The sequence below is a fragment of the Trichomonas vaginalis genome (genome assembly GCF_026262505.1).
Source record: "Trichomonas vaginalis G3 chromosome Unknown ctg_186, whole genome shotgun sequence".
Lineage (NCBI taxonomy): Eukaryota > Parabasalia > Trichomonadida > Trichomonadidae > Trichomonas > Trichomonas vaginalis.
In genome coordinates, this window is record NW_026529273.1 from 83,388 (window position 1) to 105,779 (window position 22,392).

Genomic DNA, 22,392 nt, shown 5'->3' on the forward strand with positions numbered 1-22,392 from the left:
TTGAAGAAGAGAGGAAGCACTTTGATTTAGAGAGGAAGCATCTTGATCAAGAGAGGAAGTACTTTGAAGAAGAGAGGAAGCATCTTGATGAAGAGAGGAAGCACCTTGATCAAGAGAGGAAGCTGCATCTTGAGCAAGAGAGGAAGCACTTTGAAGAAGAGAGGAAGCATCTTGATCAAGAGAGGAAGTGCTTTGTTGAAGAGAGGAAGCATCTTGATCAAGAGAGGAAGTACTTTGTTGAAGAGAGGAAGCTGCATGATGAAGAGAGGAAGCACCTTGATCAAGAGAGGAAGCTGCATCTTGAGCAAGAGAGGAAGCACTTTGAAGAAGAGAGGAAGCACCTTGATCAAGAGAGGAAGTACTTTGAAGAAGAGAGGAAGTACTTTGAAGAAGAGAGGAAGCATCTTGATGAAGAGAGGAAGCATCTTGATGAAGAGAGGAAGTACTTTGAAGAAGAGAGGAAGCATCTTGATGAAGAGAGGAAGCATCTTGATCAAGAGAGGAAGTACTTTGAAGAAGAGAGGAAGCATCTTGATGAAGAGAGGAAGCTGCATCTTGAGCAAGAGAGGAAGTACTTTGATCAAGAGAGGAAGTACTTTGAAGAAGAGAGGAAGCACCTTGATCAAGAGAGGAAGCACTTTGATGAAGAGAGGAAGCACCTTGATCAAGAGAGGAAGCATCTTGATCAAGAGAGGAAGCATCTTGATCAAGAGAGGAAGCTGCATGATGGATGCATGATGGAGTGAGGAAGCATCTTGATGAAGAGAGGAATCACTTTGTTGAAGAGAGGAAGCATCTTGATCAAGAGAGGAAGCATCTTGATCAAGAGAGGAAGTACTTTGAAGAAGAGAGGAAGCATCTTGATGAAGAGAGGAAGCTGCATCTTGAGCAAGAGAGGAAGTACTTTGATCAAGAGAGGAAGTACTTTGAAGAAGAGAGGAAGCATCTTGATGAAGAGAGGAAGCATCTTGATCAAGAGAGGAAGTACTTTGAAGAAGAGAGGAAGCATCTTGATGAAGAGAGGAAGCTGCATCTTGAGCAAGAGAGGAAGTACTTTGATCAAGAGAGGAAGTACTTTGAAGAAGAGAGGAAGCACCTTGATCAAGAGAGGAAGCACCTTGATCAAGAGAGGAAGTACTTTGAAGAAGAGAGGAAGCACTTTGATGAAGAGAGGAAGCATCTTGATCAAGAGAGGAAGTACTTTGAAGAAGAGAGGAAGCATCTTGATGAAGAGAGGAAGCTGCATCTTGAGCAAGAGAGGAAGTACTTTGAAGAAGAGAGGAAGCACCTTGATCAAGAGAGGAAGTACTTTGAAGAAGAGAGGAAGCACTTTGATGAAGAGAGGAAGCACCTTGATCAAGAGAGGAAGCATCTTGATCAAGAGAGGAAGCATCTTGATCAAGAGAGGAAGCTGCATGATGGATGCATGATGGAGTGAGGAAGCATCTTGATGAAGAGAGGAATCACTTTGTTGAAGAGAGGAAGCATCTTGATCAAGAGAGGAAGCATCTTGATCAAGAGAGGAAGCTGCATGATGGATGCATGATGGAGTGAGGAAGCATCTTGATGAAGAGAGGAAGCGTAAGAACCGATAACATTTACAAAATATTAAATTTATTTTGTAAATTTTCCAAAAGCCTTAGTACCAATGTAATATAAATGCTCCAAAAATACCATCCCTCCTTCCAAAAGCGTAAGAACCGATAACATTTACAAAATATTAAATTTATTTTGTAAATTTTCCAAAAGCCTTAGTACCAATGTAATATAAATGCTCCAAAAATACCATCCCTCCTTCCAAAAGCGTAAGAACCGATAACATTTACAAAATATTAAATTTATTTTGTAAATTTTCCAAAAGCCTTAGTACCAATGTAATATAAATGCTCCAAAAATACCATCCCTCCTTCCAAAAGCGTAAGAACCGATAACATTTACAAAATATTAAATTTATTTTGTAAATTTTCCAAAAGCCTTAGTACCAATGTAATATAAATGCTCCAAAAATACCATCCCTCCTTCCAAAAGCGTAAGAACCGATAACTGTTATAGACCGAAAATATATTTTTTCGGTTTTCTCTTCAAATAATTGAAAGAATGATACTATTATAGGTTTATTATATTATATAGCATATAATCATGCTATAGCCGAAAATTATAAGTTTTGAGAAGATTGAATATAACACAAATAAATTTGAATGTAAGTTAAATTGCTTGTTGTTTTTAATAGCTATTTAATGAGAAATCCAATATTGCAAAATTCAAATTGAATGATTGAAAGAACAGAAAAAGTCATTCTTTTCAATTTCGAATATGTTTCATTGTATTTATAATTATATGGCAAATAAGATATTTAAACTTGATTTTTGAAGGAAAATTCACAAAATTGAATAAATTCAAATAATTTTTATTCAAAAATAAACTAGTTATTTGAGTTTAATACTAATTATCTATTCAAACTACAAAGTTTGTAATTTAAAATATTTTGTGAGATCAGATTGAATTAATTCAAGGTTCTTTTCAATTAATATTAATGACCATATTACGCATTTTCGAACATTCTAAACCAAATATATAAAAATGGGAGACGAATGTTAAATTTGCTAGACATGGGGGAGTTGTCTGCAAAGTTTTAGCTCTTATCTCTAACAAAAAATTAATTTTTAAAAAAATGACCGAATACGTTTCACAGCGAGAAAAAAATAAAAGGCAAGATAGAATTTTCTAGACATAAAGAAGTTGTTTACCGAGTTTTAGCTCTTATCTCTAACAAAAAATTAATTTTTAAAAAAATGACCGAATACGTTTCACAGCGAGAAAAAAATAAAAGGCAAGATAGAATTTTCTAGACATAAAGAAGTTGTTTACCGAGTTTTAGCTCTTATCTCTAACAAAAAATTAATTTTTAAAAAAATGACCGAATACGTTTCACAGCGAGAAAAAAATAAAAGGCAAGATAGAATTTTCTAGACATAAAGAAGTTGTTTACCGAGTTTTAGCTCTTATCTCTAACAAAAAATTAATTTTTAAAAAAATGACCGAATACGTTTCACAGCGAGAAAAAAATAAAACTGTACACTGATTTTCATTTTCATTTCCAGTCACTTTACTTATTATTTTTTCTTTTTTTCATTTTAATTATAAATTATTTCATAATACGTTTATTTACGTTACCATTTTCTTTATTCTTTTGAATTCCATACTAGACACTTATAGAATATTTTGATTGTTAACGTACTTCATTAAAATGAATCCTTACAAAGGGTATGTCGATCGAATTTACCTAATTGGTATTTCCAATCAGATTGAAGAAGGTAAAATGACATGGGAAGAAGCTTGCACCCATGTTCCCATCGCCCCAACCCTTCAATCAAATGATTTAAAATATTTAGATGTTTCAAAATCTTTTTTACAAAATCAATTTAGCTTACAGAATATCCCATTGCCTAAAGGCAAGAAAGGTCGTAGGGTCAATCCCTACGACCAAATCAAAGCTCTTGCTGTGATACATGACCACTGGGCCTTTCCCTGTGGTCAAACAAAACAATGGAAACGTTTGAAATTACAACAAATTGATGTATCTTATAGAGAAGTACGCAGATACTTCAAAGAAAATCATTTCACCAAGACGCGATTAGAGCATGCCGGGCCAGAAACAGCAGTAAGATATTGGGCGCTTTCACCCAATCTTATCTGGCACGCAGATGTTCATTATTTTAGGGTGTTCGTGGCCAGTATATTTATGGCATAATCGACGATTTTAGCCGCAAAGTCCTAGCGTGTATACAAATACCAGATATGCTGGCAGCGACGACAGCGAACGTTGCGGCTTCCGCCTTCATTGAATTTGGCGCCCCTTATTGTTTCTGGACCGACAACGGTTCAGAAAATAGGGGCGCCTTTCAAGATCTACTTGATCTTTGGGCGTCCAATGGCGGCATACAGATTCTCATTCTCCCTACCAAAATGGGAAGATTGAGAGATTCTGGCCGACATTGGAGCGCTGCCAAAGCATTCAGGCTATTCCTGCCTTTATTTGGGAGTACAATAATAACACACCGCAAGTTAGTATGGTTATCTTGGGTATGGAGGCACTGCGTTCCTCCGTACGCAATACTTGTGAATTTGACACTTTACGAAACCGTTAACGTATATTTTACAACACAAACGACAACACTAACTTAACCTTAAATATTTACAAAACCACCACCCACTTCACTTCACTAACGAACTCACTAATGTAAAATAAACGTTCTCACTATCGTTCTCACTAACGACTACACTAATGTTCTCATAAATTTTCCTCAAATCAATATTTCATCATCAGTGTTAACCCTATTGTAGTCATACTTGAAGCCATAAACTTTCTCTAACTTCTTAACGTACAATTTACATAACTTACCTTCGTCATCGTATGGTTTAATGATATAACTATTTCTATCTTTATACACAGTCAATGAAAAGTCAACTGGTCTCGGATGTATTTGAAAGAACATGTTATGTTCAGGAAGGAAGAATAAATGTTTAAATGTATGTTTGTTATACTGTGGAATTCGAATGAGTTGCTTTTGTTCTGTCATTTATAAAAATAAACGTTCTCGCTAAATAATAAAATAAACTTAAAAATTAATGATATCACCACTCACACGTATGAAAACATAGCACAAAAATAAATTTAGGTGAAGTGGTGAGATCTCACCTCTTTTTTCACCTGTTTTTTCACCCTTGAATTCATTGCTTTATAACTCTCTTCCTTTCTCCAACTCTTCTAACTTCTTCTTAAGTTCAGCAATGTTGTCCTCATGAAGTTTAATCTTCCTTAATATACCTTCTCTATCTAATGGTTGCTTTATCTTTCTAAACTGAACTCTACCATCCTTCATAGTATGAATGTAAAAACCTTCTGGAATAGTTCCTGATTTAATGTATTCTACCAAAAACTTTTGTTTCATTGCTTCAGTGACTTTAGTCGTCATTTCAATCAAATAAAAATTTTAATATAAAATAAAAATAACGTTATTTTTTCAGTAAGGAAACGCAGGAGTTTTACGATTTATTTGAGGAGTAGGTTCTGGTTTAAATGTTGGAGTCGGTTTAGGAGTTGACTTTTGAACAGGAGTTTGTACTTCCATAGGTTCAGGAGTCATTGAAGGTTTTTGGCGATGGTGTCGGAGTTTGTTCAAATTCAGCTACTTCAGTATTATTTATAACATTTGCTTTGTTTTTCTTTTCAACATCATTACTGCTCCTGCTGTAGCTAGCAAACCTAGTGGGAGACCATATCTTATATAAGGACTTGACCAAATGCTATTTTTGACAGGAGCTGGTGGAACACCTAACCTTGGTGAGACTGCTCTTTGCCATTGTGCAGCTCGTAAGAAATATTCAATAGGTGCTCCATAATCGTTTGGTAAAGTTTGTTTCACAGATGGTGAAGGTTCACGAGAGCTTGATGAAGAACTCATTTATAAGCTTTAAAAATAAACGTTCATCCTTTATTCCTCACTGTCGTCCGTGCTAAGTTATAGTCGTCAAGTCTTATTATTGGTATGCCTTACTGCACGTATTGCAAAGCAACAATCCCTCATAAATCCAATAAGTGGCTTTGGTACATTTTCTGTTGCTAGTTCAATAGGTCCTTTAACAGACAATTTGTATGTTATTGGAGCAGTAGATGTTTGACCTTGCTGGAAGCAAAAGTCCACTTCTGTTGGAAAACCACATAAGAAATGTGTGTTGTCATAGCTATCCCATTTATGTTCCACACTACCATCATCCACCAATGACCTCATAACATCTTCATTAAATCCATCATATCATTGTTTGTATTGCAAGCGTTCGCAACCATTTCATAAAATACAGGTCCATATGATTTTTCAGGTTCTGCAGGCATATTTCCATAAGCTCCCATGGAAAGCTGAAGATATTTAAACTTAGGGTTCTCAAAATTAACATAATAGTTGTCTTTCTTTCTAAATAGTGCCCAAATACTTTTAACATTAATAGGCGTATAAGCTGCTGTAAATGTTGCACTTGAACTATCTGTATTCTTTGAGAATGAACCATCCATAGGAATCCAATCCATAACTTTAACAGGAAAACATAAAGCGTTTGTATAATGTTCTACAAGTTCTGTATAAATGTTAGGGTCTAAAGAGAATGACTTTGGATGAATAAAACATTCATTAAAATCCATCTTTGTTCGAAATAGTTGCTGGGTTACAGTTGTAATAGTAACTGTTCCACTAGCTTCTACTGCCTTCGTTATCATAGTGAATGGTTCATTCCATGGAACAAATTTATTTGTCGGTGGATTTGAATCTGAAGCAAATGCAACTTTAAGAGTTGGATTGAAAGCAATGATATCATTTACAGATATAGATGTGCATTGTAAGGCGTCGCTACTGAACTTTACTTTAAGCTGAATGTTTCCTGCAAAAGCTGGAATAAATCGAATAGCTTCTAATGGAAGGAATCTTCTAACAGGAATTCTTAAACGAAGCTTAAAATCAAATGATTTTCCTGCTGTAATTGGACCACTAACAATTTGTCCTGTTCTGCATGTTCCCGAATGACTCCATACATCTTTATGTCGAGTCTTTGAAAAAACATCGACTTTCTTTATTTGTTCGGTAGTTTGTGAGTTTGAAGTTATATATGCTTCTTCTCTTGCGTTGTCTTGAGAATATACGATACGACCATTTGCAAGGATTTGATATCCAGCAACTGCATAGAAAGCGTCATCGAAACCAATCCAAAATCCTGGTGGGTTTGTTTTATTGGAACCTGAACCAATTTCTTTATCTACAATAAATTGACCTTCCATTTTATACGTAATGAATGTATTGTAAAGGTCCAACATATTTTCACCAGGAGGTGAGAGATTGAATGTTACCCATGTGTTATCTTTAGCAGTTCCAGGTTGTGATGGAATCTTTGCGTCAGAATATTTTCTATTAGTGTCACCAATTTGAACTGCATTGTCTATGATATCGAAATATGAGCGAATCTGATGAATATGCTCTGCTGGAGTAAATTCGTTTAACTGTTCGTTCTGCATGTATTTACTTCAGATAAAAATATCTATTTACTTCATTATTCTCACTCTTCTTCTTGGTATTCGTGGTGGAAGTTGTTTCTTGACATTTTCAATGAACTGTACATTCTCTTTTGTCTCGACTTCTTTCACTGGTGGGTCAGGGTTCTTTGACTCGGTTTGCTTTTCAATGAAATTCACGAACTTTGCAATAAGCTCTTGGTTCGTTATTGAAAGTACATCTGGCTTCTTTTCTTCTTGTTCTTTTGGTGGCTCAGTTTGTACAGAAGGTTTTATATGGGCTTCGCTCGGTGCCATGCACCTTAATGTTGTCGCTCTCTGTATTCGCTAATGGAACCTTTCTTTTTCTTACATATATTTTACCATCTTTACTCTGACTTACATAATAGAAAGGATGTTGTATTCCTCTGGCGTCATTTAATATAATAGACTCTCGTTCTGATTTTGACAAGCTCATTTTACATCGGTTAAAGTTTTAATTTAGTTTTTTATCTACAGTCAAATGACTCAGTCAAATCCTACGGACAAGACCCAAGGGGTCATAGATGTTGAAGCATTGAAGAAAGAAATTCGTGAACAAATTTTATCCGAACTGAAGGAACAAAAACCAGAACAAAAGCCAGAGAGACCAAAGAGAAAACTTAGTGAAAAACAACTAGCTGCATTAGCTGCTGGAAGACAGAAGAACCCACGTTTGCTGGCGAAAAAAGCTAGAGAAGAAGCAAAAGCAAAGGAAGAACAAAAAGCAAAGGAAGCTGAAGCAAAGAAAGAGTAAATGGTTTATTTTTATCCAAACTAAATGTATAGACAAATACCTTTATCTGTTGCGTTCAGTAGTGAAAACCCTGACGTCAAAATAAAGGGGAACAGAGTAACGTTTAAGTTTCCAACAGACTGGATTGTGAACATAAATGAAGAGAAGTACATTGGCATAACATCTATGTATATAACACGTGCTTTCAGAAAGGTTGACTTTATACTTCAAGTCGAGATAGAAAATGACGAACAGTCTTTAAGCGCCCAAAACATTCACATATACAAATACTTTAAAGACGATACAACATTGTTGCAATGTATGATTTCATTTAATGAGATGTTCGAGAAAAAGTTCAATATTGAAGTACAAACTTTACAGCCTTTACGTGAGTTTCTTGCACAACTGAAAGAAGAAGGTAGTCAGCCACAACTTATAGACTTTCATTATGAATTTAATGAAAATGAAGATGGAACTCATGACTGTCAGTTTGTTATATATTCACCATTCAATGAAGTCGCTAAAAAGAAAGAAAATCCATTACGTATAAGGTTTCAAATCTCTGAACCCAATGAAGACTTCAAGAATGTTTTCAATTATGATGCAATACTTCCGAGGAAAAATGAATTTTCAAAGATTGTAACACCTGGCATTTGGGATAGAAAGCAAGCTATATTATATTCAAACTTAAGTAAGGGAGTTGAAAATGAGTTCATTGGTCATACAAGAACTTCACCACTGTCAAATCCTAAGTATTACAAGCTTACTGGCTTCAATCGTGAGTTTTGGATAGACATGTTCTCCACTCATGACCATAAGTGCCCAGTGTTCTTACCTCCAGATGGGAAAGATTGTTTATACATTGAAGCACAATTGTTAAACTCTACAATAGCTGTATTGTAAATGACCACATAGGCTTCGCCCATGCCGCTAGCGGCTTATTTTTATCACAAATGACCTCATTGCTGACAAAAATAAATGACCTCAGAACTTCAACTTACGAATAAAGCTTGTTTTAGTCGTTATTGAAAAGTTGAACTTTTCAGCAAAGCAAGGTTGACATGACTTACATAAGTCGAATGCAATCTCTTGACCATCATAAAGTGCTTTGTAAAGTTTCATTAAACTGAACTCAGAGTCTTTGTCATATGTTCCAACAGGTATGTGAATGTTCTTATCTTCATTGTAATAGCATTGTATAGCTTCAGGAAACATTTCATTAGCGGTTAAAGCAATAACATCTTGCTTCACGCCTTTCATTCTGCAGTGAAATGCAACTTCATTTAAATCATTCGTGAGTAAGTCTATGTAGGTCTTCTTTCCACAGAAAATACTTTTATAAGCTAAACTTTGTTTTCCAGGTGTTATTTCTGCAAAGTCGCTATGAAATTGACCAAGGTTCTTTCCTATAAGTTCTCTACCGTATCTCTTCTTAAACTCTGCTGCAAGCTTTGGGATGTCTTCATTATATAAGTGCATACTGTCGGTATCCTGGTAAAAGATATTCCATGTCCTCTGCAGTACAGAATACTTCATTCATAATACGTTTTGACATAGACAGAATATTAACACCAAGTGGACAGAAGTTAAAGTGTCTGCAAATGCTTTTCGTTAGCTTGAAAATAGTTTTATCTGAACCATCCAAACCTTCGAACTTCACTATATGGTTGTAATTTCTTATAGCATATCTTATAGCATCTTTGTCATCTACTATGGTTATTTTTGACTCAATAGGAGATAGAATAGTTTTGCCATAAATGCTGTTCAGAATGAGTTTTATAATTTCTTGTAAGGGGTTTTCTTCTTTCTTATACTTTAACCTTAACTCAAACAACTTCTTTACTTCATCTCTTATTCTCATATCTCTGTTTCCATCGTAATAGTATCCTTGCAACACTTCACATTTGACACCTTGATATTTTATGAGGTCTTGTAATGTTATATGGTCAACATACATGAGACAGCAAGTGTTTGAACTTCTTGGAACGTTAAGTTCTGGATTTAGTTCAGGGTCGCAAACTATTAAATGAAAGTGTCTGGGTATACCAATCTCTGTTATCTTAATGAGAACAAAGAAGCCAGACATAAACTTTTCACCAATGGGTTCCTTTTGGTCATCATCGAATAAATGTCTCATGAGATACTCTGTGTTTAACATTTCTTCCTTCAATACTTTTGGAATACCTTCTAAAGTATAAAGTCTTGCTATAGCTGAAGGATATAATGAAACAGTGTCGAAGTCAGCAATGAGTTTCTTTTTGCTCTTTTGTTTCATGTTATCTGACAACATACATCTTCCACCTTGAATGCATCTCGAAATAAATTCTCTTGGTTTATTTGAGAGGTCATAAAGATTTCCATTCGGGAAGTATACTCTGTTCTCAAACAATTTGTTAGCAATTGAACAAATACTAACGTAGTCATAAACGTTTAAATCAAACTCTTTCAATAAGTCATTGCGGAACTTTACAAAACCTTCTCTTAAAATTCTTACATCTTGTTTGCAGTAAAACGTGCTATATTTTTCTAAGTCGAAGTGGTTCTCATCTATTCTGCAACCTTTGATGGAATCTATGTTTTTCATAAATGTATCTGCATCCCGGATAAACTTACATGCTTCAGAAATGACACCAGTTCTGTTGTCATTTGCTAACAAAACACTGCTGTAGTAGTTATATGGAAATACTTCTTTCGGTCCTGTTTGTAAGTTAAACATAGCAGGAAATAGTTTAAGCTTCTTATTTATAACACTGTAAGAGTCTTTTATAATAATTGCCCGTCCTTTATATAAACCAGTTATTTGCATTGTTCGTGAACCTTTAATGATGGGAGTTCCTTTCACTTCTGTCATGTGTCTTAAGATGAAGTTTATGTCATAACTGAGGTTGTGAAAATATATTAAACTCTTGTCAGGGAGTCTTTCCAAAAATTCTGTTGCACAGTTTTGACCCCAAATGCTTTCACTCACTGAACCATCTTCACTGTCATAACAGATGTTAAAAGCTTTATGAAAGCCATCCGTACTACACTCAAAGTCAGCAAAGAAAACGTGCTCAGGAATGAATTTACATTTAGCTTTATTTACTTCTTTTGACTCTGCTTTCTTCTTCAGTTGTACACAATACTTTGGAGCATATGTCAAATCTTTAAATGGTGCAAGGTTCTGTTTATATAAGTCAGTAGTATATGTGAAAAGTTCTCCATAAGAAATAGGTTCGAAATATTTGCACTCCCACAATGTTTTCATAACATCCCATAACGGTGTTGTTCTATCATAACGAACTACATATTTATCTTCTCTCTTTGTATAAATCTTCATCTGTTTCTCAATGTTCATTCCACCACAAGCTTTGAGAATTTCTTTATAGTTTCGAATGAAGTATGTTGTCATTGGAAGTCTTTCATTTAGCATGTAGTGGTCTTCAACAAGAAGTAAGTCAATAGTTCTAACAGTTTCGCATTCTTTTGGTATATATCTCTTTATTTCATTATGTCTTGAGTCATTGAAATAACCAATGGTAACATTAAATGCTATACCTGTTGCGTCAGAAATTTCTTGTACTTTACTTTGAGGAAAGTCTCTAACACGAATGACTTCTCTCATGTGGTCAATAGTTTCTTCATTTACTCCAGCCTGAATGCAAGCATAAACGAAACAATTGTCCTCTGTCATAAGTATTGCAGTTCTTTTGTTCAGTTCATTGAAGATTTGGTAGCGTTCAAGATTTATAGGTAATGTGCAAAGATACTTCCATAACTGACCGCTTCTCTTCTTATAAAACTTCTTTTCACCATTATCTTTCCAAAAGCTTTCTATAAGTGCTGGGTTTCCTGTTTGCTTAAGAGCTTCCAAAATGGCTTTCTGGTCATTTGTCAGTGTGCTTTCATCTCTATATGGTCTCTTTTTTGGTTTGCCTTTCTTTACATCTGACATCGTTAAGCCTTCATATTCTGTTAAATCATACATCTTTATTTCAGTAAGATTCTTTATGTTTGTCAAGAAGAAGTCATAGTGCATTTCAACAATACCTGCAGCATTTGCTTCTATCTCTGATATAAAGTTCTCCTTCAAGAGCTGATGTAGTAATGTTCCAATATTATTGAGGTTTAACGTAGAACATTCATACTTTCCACCAAGTTTATAACATACCATCCATCTTTGTTGCGAGTTTATTTTAATTTTCTCTAAGAGTCTCATGAAAACCTTACCGAAATGTTTGTGTAAATATTCTCTGTTTGGTTCATCTAAAGCTTCGATGTTAAAGTCAATGAGTCTATTGCCTGACTTCACATTTCTCTTCCTATTCTCTTCATCTTTCTTTAACCATCTCTCACCTTCTTTTGGTTTGTCGTCAATGGAACGAATGACATCGTTAGCTTTGCGAACTTGTTCTATAGCACTTTTAAACATCTCTCTTCTCTGTTGTTTCAGTGTGTCGTCTCTTCTTCTTGTTTCACCAACGTTTGCATTTGTTATGTCAAACATTTCTTGACGAACATCATGCGAAAGAGCTTTACGAGTATGACCAACGTTCGCATTTGTTATGTCAAACATTTCTCTTCTTACTTCATGAGGTACTGAACGTCTATGATATAAGTCAATAGCAATGTCATTTAAAGGAAATGCTCTTGCATGGACTTCGTCCTCGCCGCGTTGCGGCTTTATGAACTCATGAATTCTATCATAACTTATTGCACCATTGTAGTCTTTAATGAAGTCAGCGAGTGCTTTTTTGTTTGTCGCGTAATGTTTTGCAACATCTATATTAGCTTCTGTAAGAAGTTGTTTTATTTCCGAGTGTTCTAACTTAGACAACTTCCGATACATCTTTAGTAGGAAATAAAAAAATATTTTTTCGAAAAAATAAACTTAGAAAAATTATTTCTTTATATATTTGCCATTCCGAACTTCGAAAAGATGTTTTATACCAGCATAGAATTTTTCTCTAGAGCTTGGTCTTATATCGTTTTCATGACAATATTTTCTATATTCTTCATATAAAGCCTTTTTTTCATACATTTTATAAGGACAATCTAACCAGAATAGCGCATATCCATTTTCGTTATCTAGGTCTCTATATGTTTGTGGAATTTCGCTTTCTTCTGTTTGTAGAATTTCGCCTTCACTATTTAGTTCTATGTATATATATTGTGGAATTTCGCTTTCTCTATTTAGTTCTATGTCTATATATTGTGGCTTAAAAGGATGTGGGCAAGAAGGGTCTGGCGCTATGTAAAAAGTTAATTTTTCTGTCATCTTTTCTATCGGATAAAAAATATTTTTTGAAAAATTAGATTACATTTTTTTAAGTTATTTTTCAAAATAATTTAATATTTTTATTTTAATGAAACACATGCAAGATTGCAAGTTCTTTTCATACAATGCTCTCGCTACTGCCATCAAGAATGAGTTCAATGGTTCTGCAAACGTTAATGTTATCTTTAACAAGAAGTTTGTGAAAGAATCTAAGTTCGGTCAGTATGTCAGACCATTAGCTATTGTCATTGACCGCAAACGTTATACTTCACAAGAGTTAGCAGTAGTTTTGAAACAAAAGGGTTTCTTCGTGAATGTCAAAGATACTCATTATACTGTTATAAAGAACTCCAACATTGACTTCTTCAGTATTGCTATGAATCTTTCCGAACAGAAAGAATATAAGAAGGGTGAAACATCTGTGAAATATTATCCTTCATCTCTGAAGACAATAACGAACAAAGATGTTATACAAAAGTTCTTACCAAAGGTTGAAGAAGCTTCTATTGACATTGACGAAGGAAGTGAAATGGTTGAAGAAATTGACCCTGAAGCTATTTAACCAAAAATATATTTTTGGTGAAGAGGTGAGATTTCACCTGTTTTTTCACCTCATTCTCTCTTCGTTAATGTTGTCGTGACTTCTTCGTTAATGTTGTCGTGACTTCATTCTTCCTCTTTGAAGTTATCGAAATATTCTGTTATTTTTTCCTTCAGTAATGGTAAGTCTTCTTTGAAGGTAAGTATTGTGCAACCTTTGATGTCATAGTGTGTTTGAGGAAGAGTATTTTTGACAATTTCTTTTATTTGCTCATTCGGTGTCATTGAAATCGGTAAGTTTTCACGATAGAACCAGTTTCTGTCAGATTTATATATTTTAGCAAGGTCGTAAAAGCTTTTGTTGTTTCTTCTGACTAAATGCAACATAACCATATCTCTGTCTTCTTCATTCTCCAACTCTTCAGTATAAATCATATACTTATAGTTCTTTTCCTTTCCTTTTGGTACTGAACGCGGTATTCTTTTCTGTATGCTTTTGTCTTTGGATTCAATGACTTCATCTTTTGCTTGAAGTTTCTTTTCCATCTCTCCACGTTCTTGTCTGTGAAGTTCGTCAAGAAGTTTGTAAATATTCCAAGCATAACGTGGTGAAGCCCACATTGCAACTGCATTTACTAAAAGTCTATGAACATAATATCCTCTCAAACCGTTTGGCAATTTTTCACGGTTTTCATAGAGTTTTGGCGACTGGGATTTTTTACCTACTCGCTGTTCTTCACTGTTTTCAGAAAAAAGTACGTCTCGCTGTGCTTCACTTAATAGTTCTATGGTGCTTTGGTTCCTAAACCAGTCTTTAGGAAGCTTAGTATCTGGAGCAAAACAAGCCGTCAAAATACTTTGCATTTGGTACATGTCGTCTTTGACAGAACGAATGAGTCTCAATTGTTTGTTATACTGTATGTATTCGTATTCTTCATTTATGACTTCATGAACGATAGCAGTTGTTGTGTTCTCTAATGTTGACATATCTGTCTTTACATACAGGATAAAAAAAAAAAAAAAAAAAAACTAACTTTATTTTTTTTGAGATAAACACTATTTCTTCACAACATTAAATTTTATCCTGTATGAAATGACTTTAAAAAGATTATTGACTGACTTCGAATACTATCTCATTGACGCACTGACAGACCCTCAAAACTGTGTTGAAAGTTCTTTAAGCTTTAAGATTGAAGGTACGACGCATTTTGTCTTCACTTACGTATTGAAAGAATATGACCGTTATCATAACGAAGTGAATCAAACACTAATAAAATTTGTAGATAAAAAATTGGTTAACAATGAATATTTTAAACGTGAAGACCCAAACACTGCTGGAGATGATGAAGAATACAGACAAGTTATTGAAAAAAATAACGCAAGATTAGATGCAATAGAAAAGAAGTTTAATGAATGTCTTACAAACACGTATGAATATCTTATGCAGTGGGAAGCCAGATGGAAATAAATTTACGTCAAATATGCAATTTATAAAATCTTATGTCGACAGGCTACGTAGCACAGTGGTCTAAGGTGGTGTTATGGAGGGGTCAGGGTCTGTGGTTCGAACCGCGACAGCGCCGTATTTTCTTATTTTCTTTATTTGTCTTGTTTGTCGTGAATAAAAAGTGTCATAAAAGTGCTCTATCTTCCACGGGAATAAATAAAAAATTTACTTTATTTCTTCTTTATTTCTTTGTTCCCGTGGAAGAAGGGTTTTTGCCGTTTTTTCTCAGCCGAAATCAACGATTTTTTCATTTTTGGAATCCTTAGCAAATGAGGAATCTTTTCTCTCGTGGAAGCTTTGACCAAAAATATAATTTAGGTGAAGAGGTGAGATTTCACCTCTTTTTTCACCTAATTTTTCACCCTCATGACTTTGTCATAACTTCTTCGTAAATGCTTTGTCATAACTTCTTCGTAAATGCTTTGTCATAACTTCTTCGTAAATGCTTTGTCATAACTTCTTCGTAAATGCCTTGTCAAGATTTCATCGTAAATGCTTTGTCATGACTTCTTCGTAAATGAGTGTAAATGACCAAAAATATAATTTAGGTGAAGAGGTGAGATTTCACCTCTTTTTTCACCTAATTTTTCACCTCTTTTTTTCACAAGCGTTTTACATGAATTGTACGATGTATATTTGAAATCCTAAACAGTTTTGTAGCTTCTATTTCTTCGCTGAGGATATCAAAAGTTTTAACAATGCCGAAAGTCTCTTTATATTTCTTCTTGACGTCAGATAGAAGGAAATCTTCTACTGTTGGATAGTTTTTGTTCAGAAATGCTAACATGTCCATTTTATCTTCTGCTGGCTTTTCTGCTTCTTTCTTTAAGTCTGCATAGTCGTTTCGCATTCTTTCTATCTCTTTGACGGAGTAGTTATATTTCCTTATTGCTGCTTTACATTTTGAACATTGTGGGTTCATTTTTGCATTATACATTGAAATTTGACCTGCTAGAACAACTAAAGCGTCAATTGCTCTCTTCATCTCAAACATAGCGGGTCTTAGTTGTTCGTTCCATACTTTGCCTCTTCTATCTTTATCTCTTATTTCCCAAACACATTCAGCAACTAACGAAACAAAGTTGTCGTAGGTCTTAAATTCTTCAGATTTATATATGTCAGAAACATTCTTATATACCATATCGCAATCTTTGTCCATAACTTTATGGTTGCAATGAAAACCAAGGAATTCATAATTTACTTTACGTATGAACTTCTTTATTTCTACTGAGTCAGTTGCTTTGACTTCAATTTCGTCGAATTCAGGAATAGTTAGTTTTTGATGCTGAATTTCAGGTAGTTTAGGTAAATGGTCGATGAGGTCCTCCATTTCATAAAGATACTGTTCATTTGTTTCATCTTTCGCACTACAGTCTAAATTACTTGTTAAAAGTTCCTGCTTAATTTTTTGTATTTCTGTTTCGAAAGTAAATGAAGAAGGAATGAAGCTTTCCATCTCTACTAACATAGATGTTGGATTCATGACTAACGAGTTTGGTGAAGTTGTTGTGGACAGAGTCCCGCCGTTCGCGGCTTGAATTGTTGTTGTGCCGATTGTTGAAATCATATCTTTTATACAAAATAAAAAATAAATAAAAATAAAACTAACTTTATTTTTTCTATCTTAAGGAAATTCACGAAAATTCAAGAGGTGAAAAAACAGGTGAGAAAACAGGTGAAATCTCACCTCTTCACCTATAATATATTTTTGTCTGATTTACATCCAACGAAAAAGTTTAGAAGAATTTTCTTATTCTTTCTGGCATGTTTTTATCTTTCCAGTACTCCCGCTCTAATGGTCCCAGATGAGTTGGTTTAGATTCTCTCAAGTTCTTAGATGGTATAACATCTTCAACGCCTCCTTCATATCTTACTTTATAAGTGTCATCGTTTATGTTGTAGTCAAGTATTTCAATAACCACTCCTCGCTTTGCTTCGTCAATGGTTTCAGCAAGTTTGCCATTACTACTTTCGACTAATTTATGACGAGGGTAAAATGCTATGGAGTCGTCAGCAGCTTTTATAAGATATCCATTACCTTGCGTAGAGTCTACGATATAATAATTTCGACTTAACCTTAAACGTTTCTTTGTCAACGGTTTGTCGTCAAGAACTACACGAACTTTTGTTCCAGGAATGAGAGTAAATTGTGTTGAATTTCTGATATTTTGTGTTTGACTTCGTTTCTTTTGTATATACTTTTCTTCTTGTTGTTGTGTCATTGAATTTGGTGTATGTCCTGTTGTAGAATGTGTTGAGGAATTGTAAACTTCGATGAAATGTTTCATTGTTTCTTCGGTAAAGTCTCGCTCTTGATTTAAATCTCTGAGAGTCCTTATGAAGCGGTTAATGATACCGAGTATGTTATGGTTATGGTCTTCAGTAGTGTAGTGAGTTATGTTATGCTTAATGAGAAATTCTGTGATTTCGTTGCTGAGGTATGCACCGTCTTGGTCTGATGTTAAAATACTTGGGCTATGTTCTGCTACAAACTTTTGTAAAACTCTTAACACTTCATGAGTTCCTTTATTTCTCATTATATACGCAAAAGCTTTGCGAGTGTTAACATTAATGAAGATGAGGAATGGTTTATGTCCTCCTTTTCTGCTTTGAATGAGAGTGTCAAATTGGTATGCGTCAGGAGTGTTGGAGTAAATTGGTAAAAAGTAGTCGTAAGGATTTATTTTTGTTTGATGTACAACATTTTTGTCAAAGAACCTTTTCACTTCAGCTCTGTTAGTAAATCCCGAACTCTTTGCAGCTTCATTGAATTTCTTAAATGACCTCCATGGATGTTGTTCGAATACTTCTTTCAAGCTCATTTATGTAAAGTTAAAGATTTTAACCAACTCGTATCCAAGCGTGCATTGTTATATAAGGAGGCATATAATCTTTTCCATTACCTGCTGGGTCTGTAATACCAGCTACAACATGTGTATGATTTCCTGCAGTTCCACAGAAAATACCTGTGCTAACATCTTTGGGGTCATCTGAGATATCATATCTATTCATTCCCTGTCTATTCGAACCCGCTGCAAGATTTATATAACCTCTTTTTGTTATTGAATGTGAATGGTTTCCTTCCACAGATGTTCTTCCACTGAACCTATGCATATGTGAAGGAAGGTTTTCAATACCTATTTTCTTTGAACCTCCCATCTTCATTGACTGCGTATTAGTGTAGAATGGAAAACTGTCAACTATTTCATACCATCTACCACCAAATAAAGTGTTTGGATTTATTGGATTCATAGACGTATAAACAGCTCCTATAGGATATATTAAATCATATATGCTCATAACTCTATAAACATATTCTAAAGAACTTATGTCATTAAATACCATTTGGAATGTATCTCCCGGATGAAATGTTGCATTTGTTCCACTTTTATAATGTAATGTTAGTTCAATAGAATTATCCAAGAAAAATTCAAAAGTATCTGGTTGAAGACCTCTAACAAATTCAAATGGAGTTGCTGGTTCACCATTTATAATTTCTGTTGTAAATGTCATTGTATCTGGTTTCGAAAATTTCTTTGTTAGTTCTGTATCCACATAAGTTTTGTCGGCTTTACTGTCTAACATTGCTGGTAGTTCATGTGTTTCAAAGTTTCTGGCATGACCTTCGATATTCATACATTTGTTATTTAAGGAGTTTAGTGTATCTTTTACGCTTGTACTTGGATTTTCTAATGGTGCACTTGAACCCAAATCATAGTTCAATATTATGTCGTCTGCTCTAACAGTAGTGAAGGATTTATGTGTATGGTTCTTGTCAGCTTTCTTATCATATAAATCTTGAGCAGTGAATTTAACATTATTTTCATCCTCCATGACATAAACATTTCTACATCTAATGTATTTCATCGTCGTTATGTTTTCCTCCGATGTTAAACCTTGTGGAAAGTTAGGAGGTTTCCAATATAATGCATCCCCACCAGTTTCTTCAACCGTTCCTTCAATACTTTCTATACCAACAGTTGTGAAGAAATCATGTGTATGGTTCTTATCTGCTTTCTTATCTAACATTGCTGGTAGTTCATGTGTTTCAAAGTTTCTGACATGACCTTCAATGTTCATACATTTACTATTTAAGGAGTTTAGTGTATCTTTTACGCTTGTACTTGGATTCTCTAAAGGTGCACTTGAACCAAGGTCAAAGTTCAATATTATGTCGTCTGCTCTAACAGTAGTGAAGGATTTATGTGTATGGTTCTTGTCGGCTTTACTGTCTAAAAGAAGTTTGAAGTTCATTTATATCGGAGATGTTGTGTTTATGAGATTTCAAAACTTTGTTCGTTGCGTCAAGTTCATCTTTGTCAGCTTTACTTTTAATAGCATCTTCAAACGTTATTTTTGACTTAACTCTCAAAGTAATCTTGGTTCAACTAATACACCTTTAACAGAGAAAGTAGAGGCATAAATTTCACCGGTATAACCAAATGCTTCTGGTGCTTTAGCTACATCATACTGTACAGTACAGCTTATGTCATAACCTTTAGCACGAATGTATTTATATCTTCTTTCATTAACATTTTTTGTCTTCGCTTCATCACTTCGTGTTAAATATCCATGGTAGTCCGTTATAATCTGTTCGTCTGAAGTTATATAATGAACGTGGTTTTTATCTGCTTTTTCGGCTAATTTCTCATTAACATCATTCACTTCTAATTCAACTCTTCCGCCAGAACTCTTATTATCATTAATCTTTTTCATTAATTCGGTAATTACGTCATAAAGACTATATTCTGTTTTCGGTTTTGTAAATAATGAGTCAAAATTTCTTTTCATCATTACATCGCTGACATTAATGATATCACCAATTCCTTTTTCATTTATTCTCTTCATTAGTTCTGCAATAATGACGAATATATAATCTGTTAATTTATTCTCTTCATCGAGGGTTATAGAATGTTTTGAAATTGAATCATTAACTCCTCTAAATAAATCAATAACTTCAGGATACACGTTTTTAATGTCTTGAATAACCCGACCAGTATCCTGTTGTTCATGTTCTTCGTTCCCGTCGTTACGTGGTTTTATATCTCTAACCATCATCAACGCAGCCATAACCGGAGGGTTTGTTGCTACCTGTTCGAAAATCCGTCCGTTATGTATGGTATATCTAAATAATTTCTTTGTGTTTGTTAAAACATTTGAAACAAGTCTTTTAAAACCATCTACAAAATTTCCTGTTTCACCTAATGTTCTTGCAGCATTTACAAGCTCACCCATTCCCGCTTTTGACCCCAAAAACGTCCATATTGCATTTATTTCACTCTGTATAGTTGTCCATTCAGCGAAACTAACACCCGCATTCGCTAAGCTGAAAATGAAATTCAGTGGATCGAACTTAATTCCACCTTCTTTTTCAATTTCAACGAACTCACTAACATGAGATTTTAAATATTCTTTCGTTAAAATTGTTTTCCCCGATGTTATGTCATTAACGAAACTATCACCGTCAAAAGTTAACGAATTCAATTTCGTCGTTGATGCTTTTATTTCATACACCGCTTTATCGATAGTTTTTGGCTCACCTTCTTTAGAAGCATATGAAACATTAATGAATGAATTATATGTATTCGTGAATGAGTTAAAATCAATGATTTTCATTAATGACGCCTTTAATGATTCATTAACTGTTGAATCCCTTAAAGTAATTAATGAACTGTCATGGGCTTCGCCCTGGTCGCTTTGCGACTTTATGAAAGGTACACTGCAAACCGTCGAGTTTGGATCAAATGCTGTAGTTGGTGCAGGAATATTAATGATATAAGTCATTAAATCATTAAGTGACGTAAATAATGTTGTCGTTTTTGATTTAATTTCTTTAGCATCTGTTATATATGGTAATTTTATTTCTGTAGTTTCTGAATTAAAGATATTCGCTAAAATGTTTTGTAAACTGTTTTGAACAGCAGTATAAACCGTTGAATCCGGAACTCTTACGATTTCACCGTCCTTAATAAAAGGCATTGCACATGGTGTAGTGCTTGGGTCAAATCTTTCGGGATTATAATTCAACATATATTCTAATGCTTCATATACAGACTTATATACTGTTGTGTCGTTCTTCATGACAACTTCACCATTTACAATGAATGGCATTGTACATGGAGTTAAAATAGGGTCAAACTTTTCATAGTCCTTCCATGTTATGTATTTCTCGGTATTTCCATCACTGATAAAATATATTTGTCAGTAAGTGTGAGAGAGTATTGACCAAAATATAAACGTTTAGCTCTGTCAGCTTCATACGCATATGCAGCTATACTCATATTTTAATGAGAATAAAATGTTGTTCTATTTGCAAAGTACAGACCCAAACGAATACGGGACAGTAAAGCTACAAACAAACTTAGGTCTACAGAATGAGCCACTTGCATTCAGAATGGTTGACTTCAATACTATCGCTTCATTCGTTATAACAGATGAAACAGATTTCATGGAGCTTGAAATAGATGGAAAGAAGCACGAAATAAGATTTCACAATAATGTAGAATATAAGATGGAAACATTAGCTGGAGTGTTAAATGCTCTCATAAATACTACAATAAACAAGGAGAACGAAGAAAACTTAATGAATGTTAAACTTATTGCAGGAGTTTTGAAGTTCAGTTATGCGAAGGAGTTTAAGATAACACGAATGAGTCATAGAGTTCAATTGCTTCTGGGAGCATACCATATGACATTTCCTTTGAAAAGTATTGACAAAACGATTGAGATGAAATCTGTTCCATACGTATGTTATGGCAATTGTTTATACATTGAGTCAAAAATAGCTAATGTCACAGGTATTTCAGGAGTTAATAGTAAAGGTTCAGTAGAATATAAGTCTTTCTGTTATGAAGTAAATTCAATGTTCATTCCAAACGTTCCTGTCATAGCAACTCATTTAGGTAAATGGGTTCGCATTAGTCCTCATAATTTGAAAGACATGCAATTCAGACTAGTTGACTTTCAAGGAGAGCCTGTAGAACTGAAGGCACCAGTGCGAATGACTGTTGAAGTAGACTTTTTAGAAAATATTAAATGCAACAGCTTACAAGAGAACTCAGAGCTAAAAATATAAAGTATGAATGTTATGTATTAGGTCATGAACTTTGGTTGTTGCTGTTTGATGAAACAAATGAGTTAGTTATGTCAGTCAAGAGAACAGAAAAAGGCGTCAAAGGCGCCGAGCGCAAAGCGCTATATTGTGTTAGTGAGAACTGCACCAAGTCAATAAGATTAGGTTTGCATTATGAAGATGAGTTCGATACTGTTGAAGAAGT

At 34.4% G+C, this 22,392-nt stretch overlaps 11 protein-coding genes and 6 pseudogenes across 17 annotated transcripts, besides 3 other annotated features; 5 read left to right on the forward strand and 12 right to left on the reverse strand.

Annotated features, from left to right (window-relative positions):
• Positions 1-26: 26 nt before the first annotated feature.
• On the reverse strand, positions 27-680 carry TVAGG3_1090340 (SLEI family protein family; the record flags this gene model as incomplete). The annotated part of the gene is made up of 1 exon (XM_001287556.2): positions 27-680. One exon carries the CDS (start codon positions 678-680, stop codon positions 27-29), a length of 654 nt encoding a protein of 217 aa, XP_001287557.2.
• A 26-nt stretch (positions 681-706) lies between these two features.
• TVAGG3_1090350 (SLEI family protein family) lies at positions 707-1,417 on the reverse strand (the record flags this gene model as incomplete). Its single annotated transcript, XM_001288987.2, has 1 exon — positions 707-1,417. The coding sequence occupies one exon, from the start codon at positions 1,415-1,417 to the stop codon at positions 707-709; it is 711 nt and encodes a 236-aa protein (XP_001288988.2).
• A 629-nt stretch (positions 1,418-2,046) lies between these two features.
• Positions 2,047-2,884: a mobile genetic element.
• A 1,179-nt stretch (positions 2,885-4,063) lies between these two features.
• Positions 4,064-4,752: a terminal%2Cinverted (terminal inverted repeat of Maverick-1C/2 transposon ID:TVAGG3_1090370).
• Positions 4,064-22,392: part of a mobile genetic element that runs on past the window's edge.
• On the forward strand, positions 7,560-7,832 carry TVAGG3_1090380 (uncharacterized protein; the record flags this gene model as incomplete). Its single annotated transcript, XM_051256999.1, has 1 exon — positions 7,560-7,832. The coding sequence occupies one exon, from the start codon at positions 7,560-7,562 to the stop codon at positions 7,830-7,832; it is 273 nt and encodes a 90-aa protein (XP_051075756.1).
• Positions 7,857-8,714, forward strand: TVAGG3_1090390 (uncharacterized protein; the record flags this gene model as incomplete). The annotated part of the gene is made up of 1 exon (XM_051257000.1): positions 7,857-8,714. One exon carries the CDS (start codon positions 7,857-7,859, stop codon positions 8,712-8,714), a length of 858 nt encoding a protein of 285 aa, XP_051075757.1.
• Positions 10,157-10,946, reverse strand: TVAGG3_1090400 (annotated as a pseudogene). Its single transcript has one exon. A coding segment is annotated over exon 1 (790 nt).
• TVAGG3_1090410 lies at positions 11,042-12,009 on the reverse strand (annotated as a pseudogene). The gene has a single exon. A coding segment is annotated over exon 1 (968 nt).
• Positions 12,132-12,639, reverse strand: TVAGG3_1090420 (annotated as a pseudogene). Its single transcript has one exon. A coding segment is annotated over exon 1 (508 nt).
• On the reverse strand, positions 12,691-13,068 carry TVAGG3_1090430 (uncharacterized protein; the record flags this gene model as incomplete). Its single annotated transcript, XM_001277666.1, has 1 exon — positions 12,691-13,068. One exon carries the CDS (start codon positions 13,066-13,068, stop codon positions 12,691-12,693), a length of 378 nt encoding a protein of 125 aa, XP_001277667.1.
• On the forward strand, positions 13,157-13,630 carry TVAGG3_1090440 (uncharacterized protein; the record flags this gene model as incomplete). The annotated part of the gene is made up of 1 exon (XM_051257001.1): positions 13,157-13,630. The coding sequence occupies one exon, from the start codon at positions 13,157-13,159 to the stop codon at positions 13,628-13,630; it is 474 nt and encodes a 157-aa protein (XP_051075758.1).
• Positions 14,702-15,076, forward strand: TVAGG3_1090450 (uncharacterized protein; the record flags this gene model as incomplete). Its single annotated transcript, XM_051257002.1, has 1 exon — positions 14,702-15,076. One exon carries the CDS (start codon positions 14,702-14,704, stop codon positions 15,074-15,076), a length of 375 nt encoding a protein of 124 aa, XP_051075759.1.
• Positions 15,717-16,274, reverse strand: TVAGG3_1090460 (organellar and viral DNA polymerase type B; the record flags this gene model as incomplete). The annotated part of the gene is made up of 1 exon (XM_051257003.1): positions 15,717-16,274. The coding sequence occupies one exon, from the start codon at positions 16,272-16,274 to the stop codon at positions 15,717-15,719; it is 558 nt and encodes a 185-aa protein (XP_051075760.1).
• Positions 16,852-17,337, reverse strand: TVAGG3_1090470 (integrase core domain containing protein family; the record flags this gene model as incomplete). Its single annotated transcript, XM_051257004.1, has 1 exon — positions 16,852-17,337. The coding sequence occupies one exon, from the start codon at positions 17,335-17,337 to the stop codon at positions 16,852-16,854; it is 486 nt and encodes a 161-aa protein (XP_051075761.1).
• On the reverse strand, positions 17,386-17,937 carry TVAGG3_1090480 (annotated as a pseudogene). Its single transcript has one exon. A coding segment is annotated over exon 1 (552 nt).
• TVAGG3_1090490 (ATP binding) lies at positions 17,957-18,274 on the reverse strand (the record flags this gene model as incomplete). Its single annotated transcript, XM_051257005.1, has 1 exon — positions 17,957-18,274. One exon carries the CDS (start codon positions 18,272-18,274, stop codon positions 17,957-17,959), a length of 318 nt encoding a protein of 105 aa, XP_051075762.1.
• Positions 18,372-19,195, reverse strand: TVAGG3_1090500 (annotated as a pseudogene). Its single transcript has one exon. A coding segment is annotated over exon 1 (824 nt).
• Positions 20,072-21,396, reverse strand: TVAGG3_1090510 (annotated as a pseudogene). The gene has a single exon. A coding segment is annotated over exon 1 (1,325 nt).
• TVAGG3_1090520 (uncharacterized protein) lies at positions 21,699-22,190 on the forward strand (the record flags this gene model as incomplete). The annotated part of the gene is made up of 1 exon (XM_051257006.1): positions 21,699-22,190. The coding sequence occupies one exon, from the start codon at positions 21,699-21,701 to the stop codon at positions 22,188-22,190; it is 492 nt and encodes a 163-aa protein (XP_051075763.1).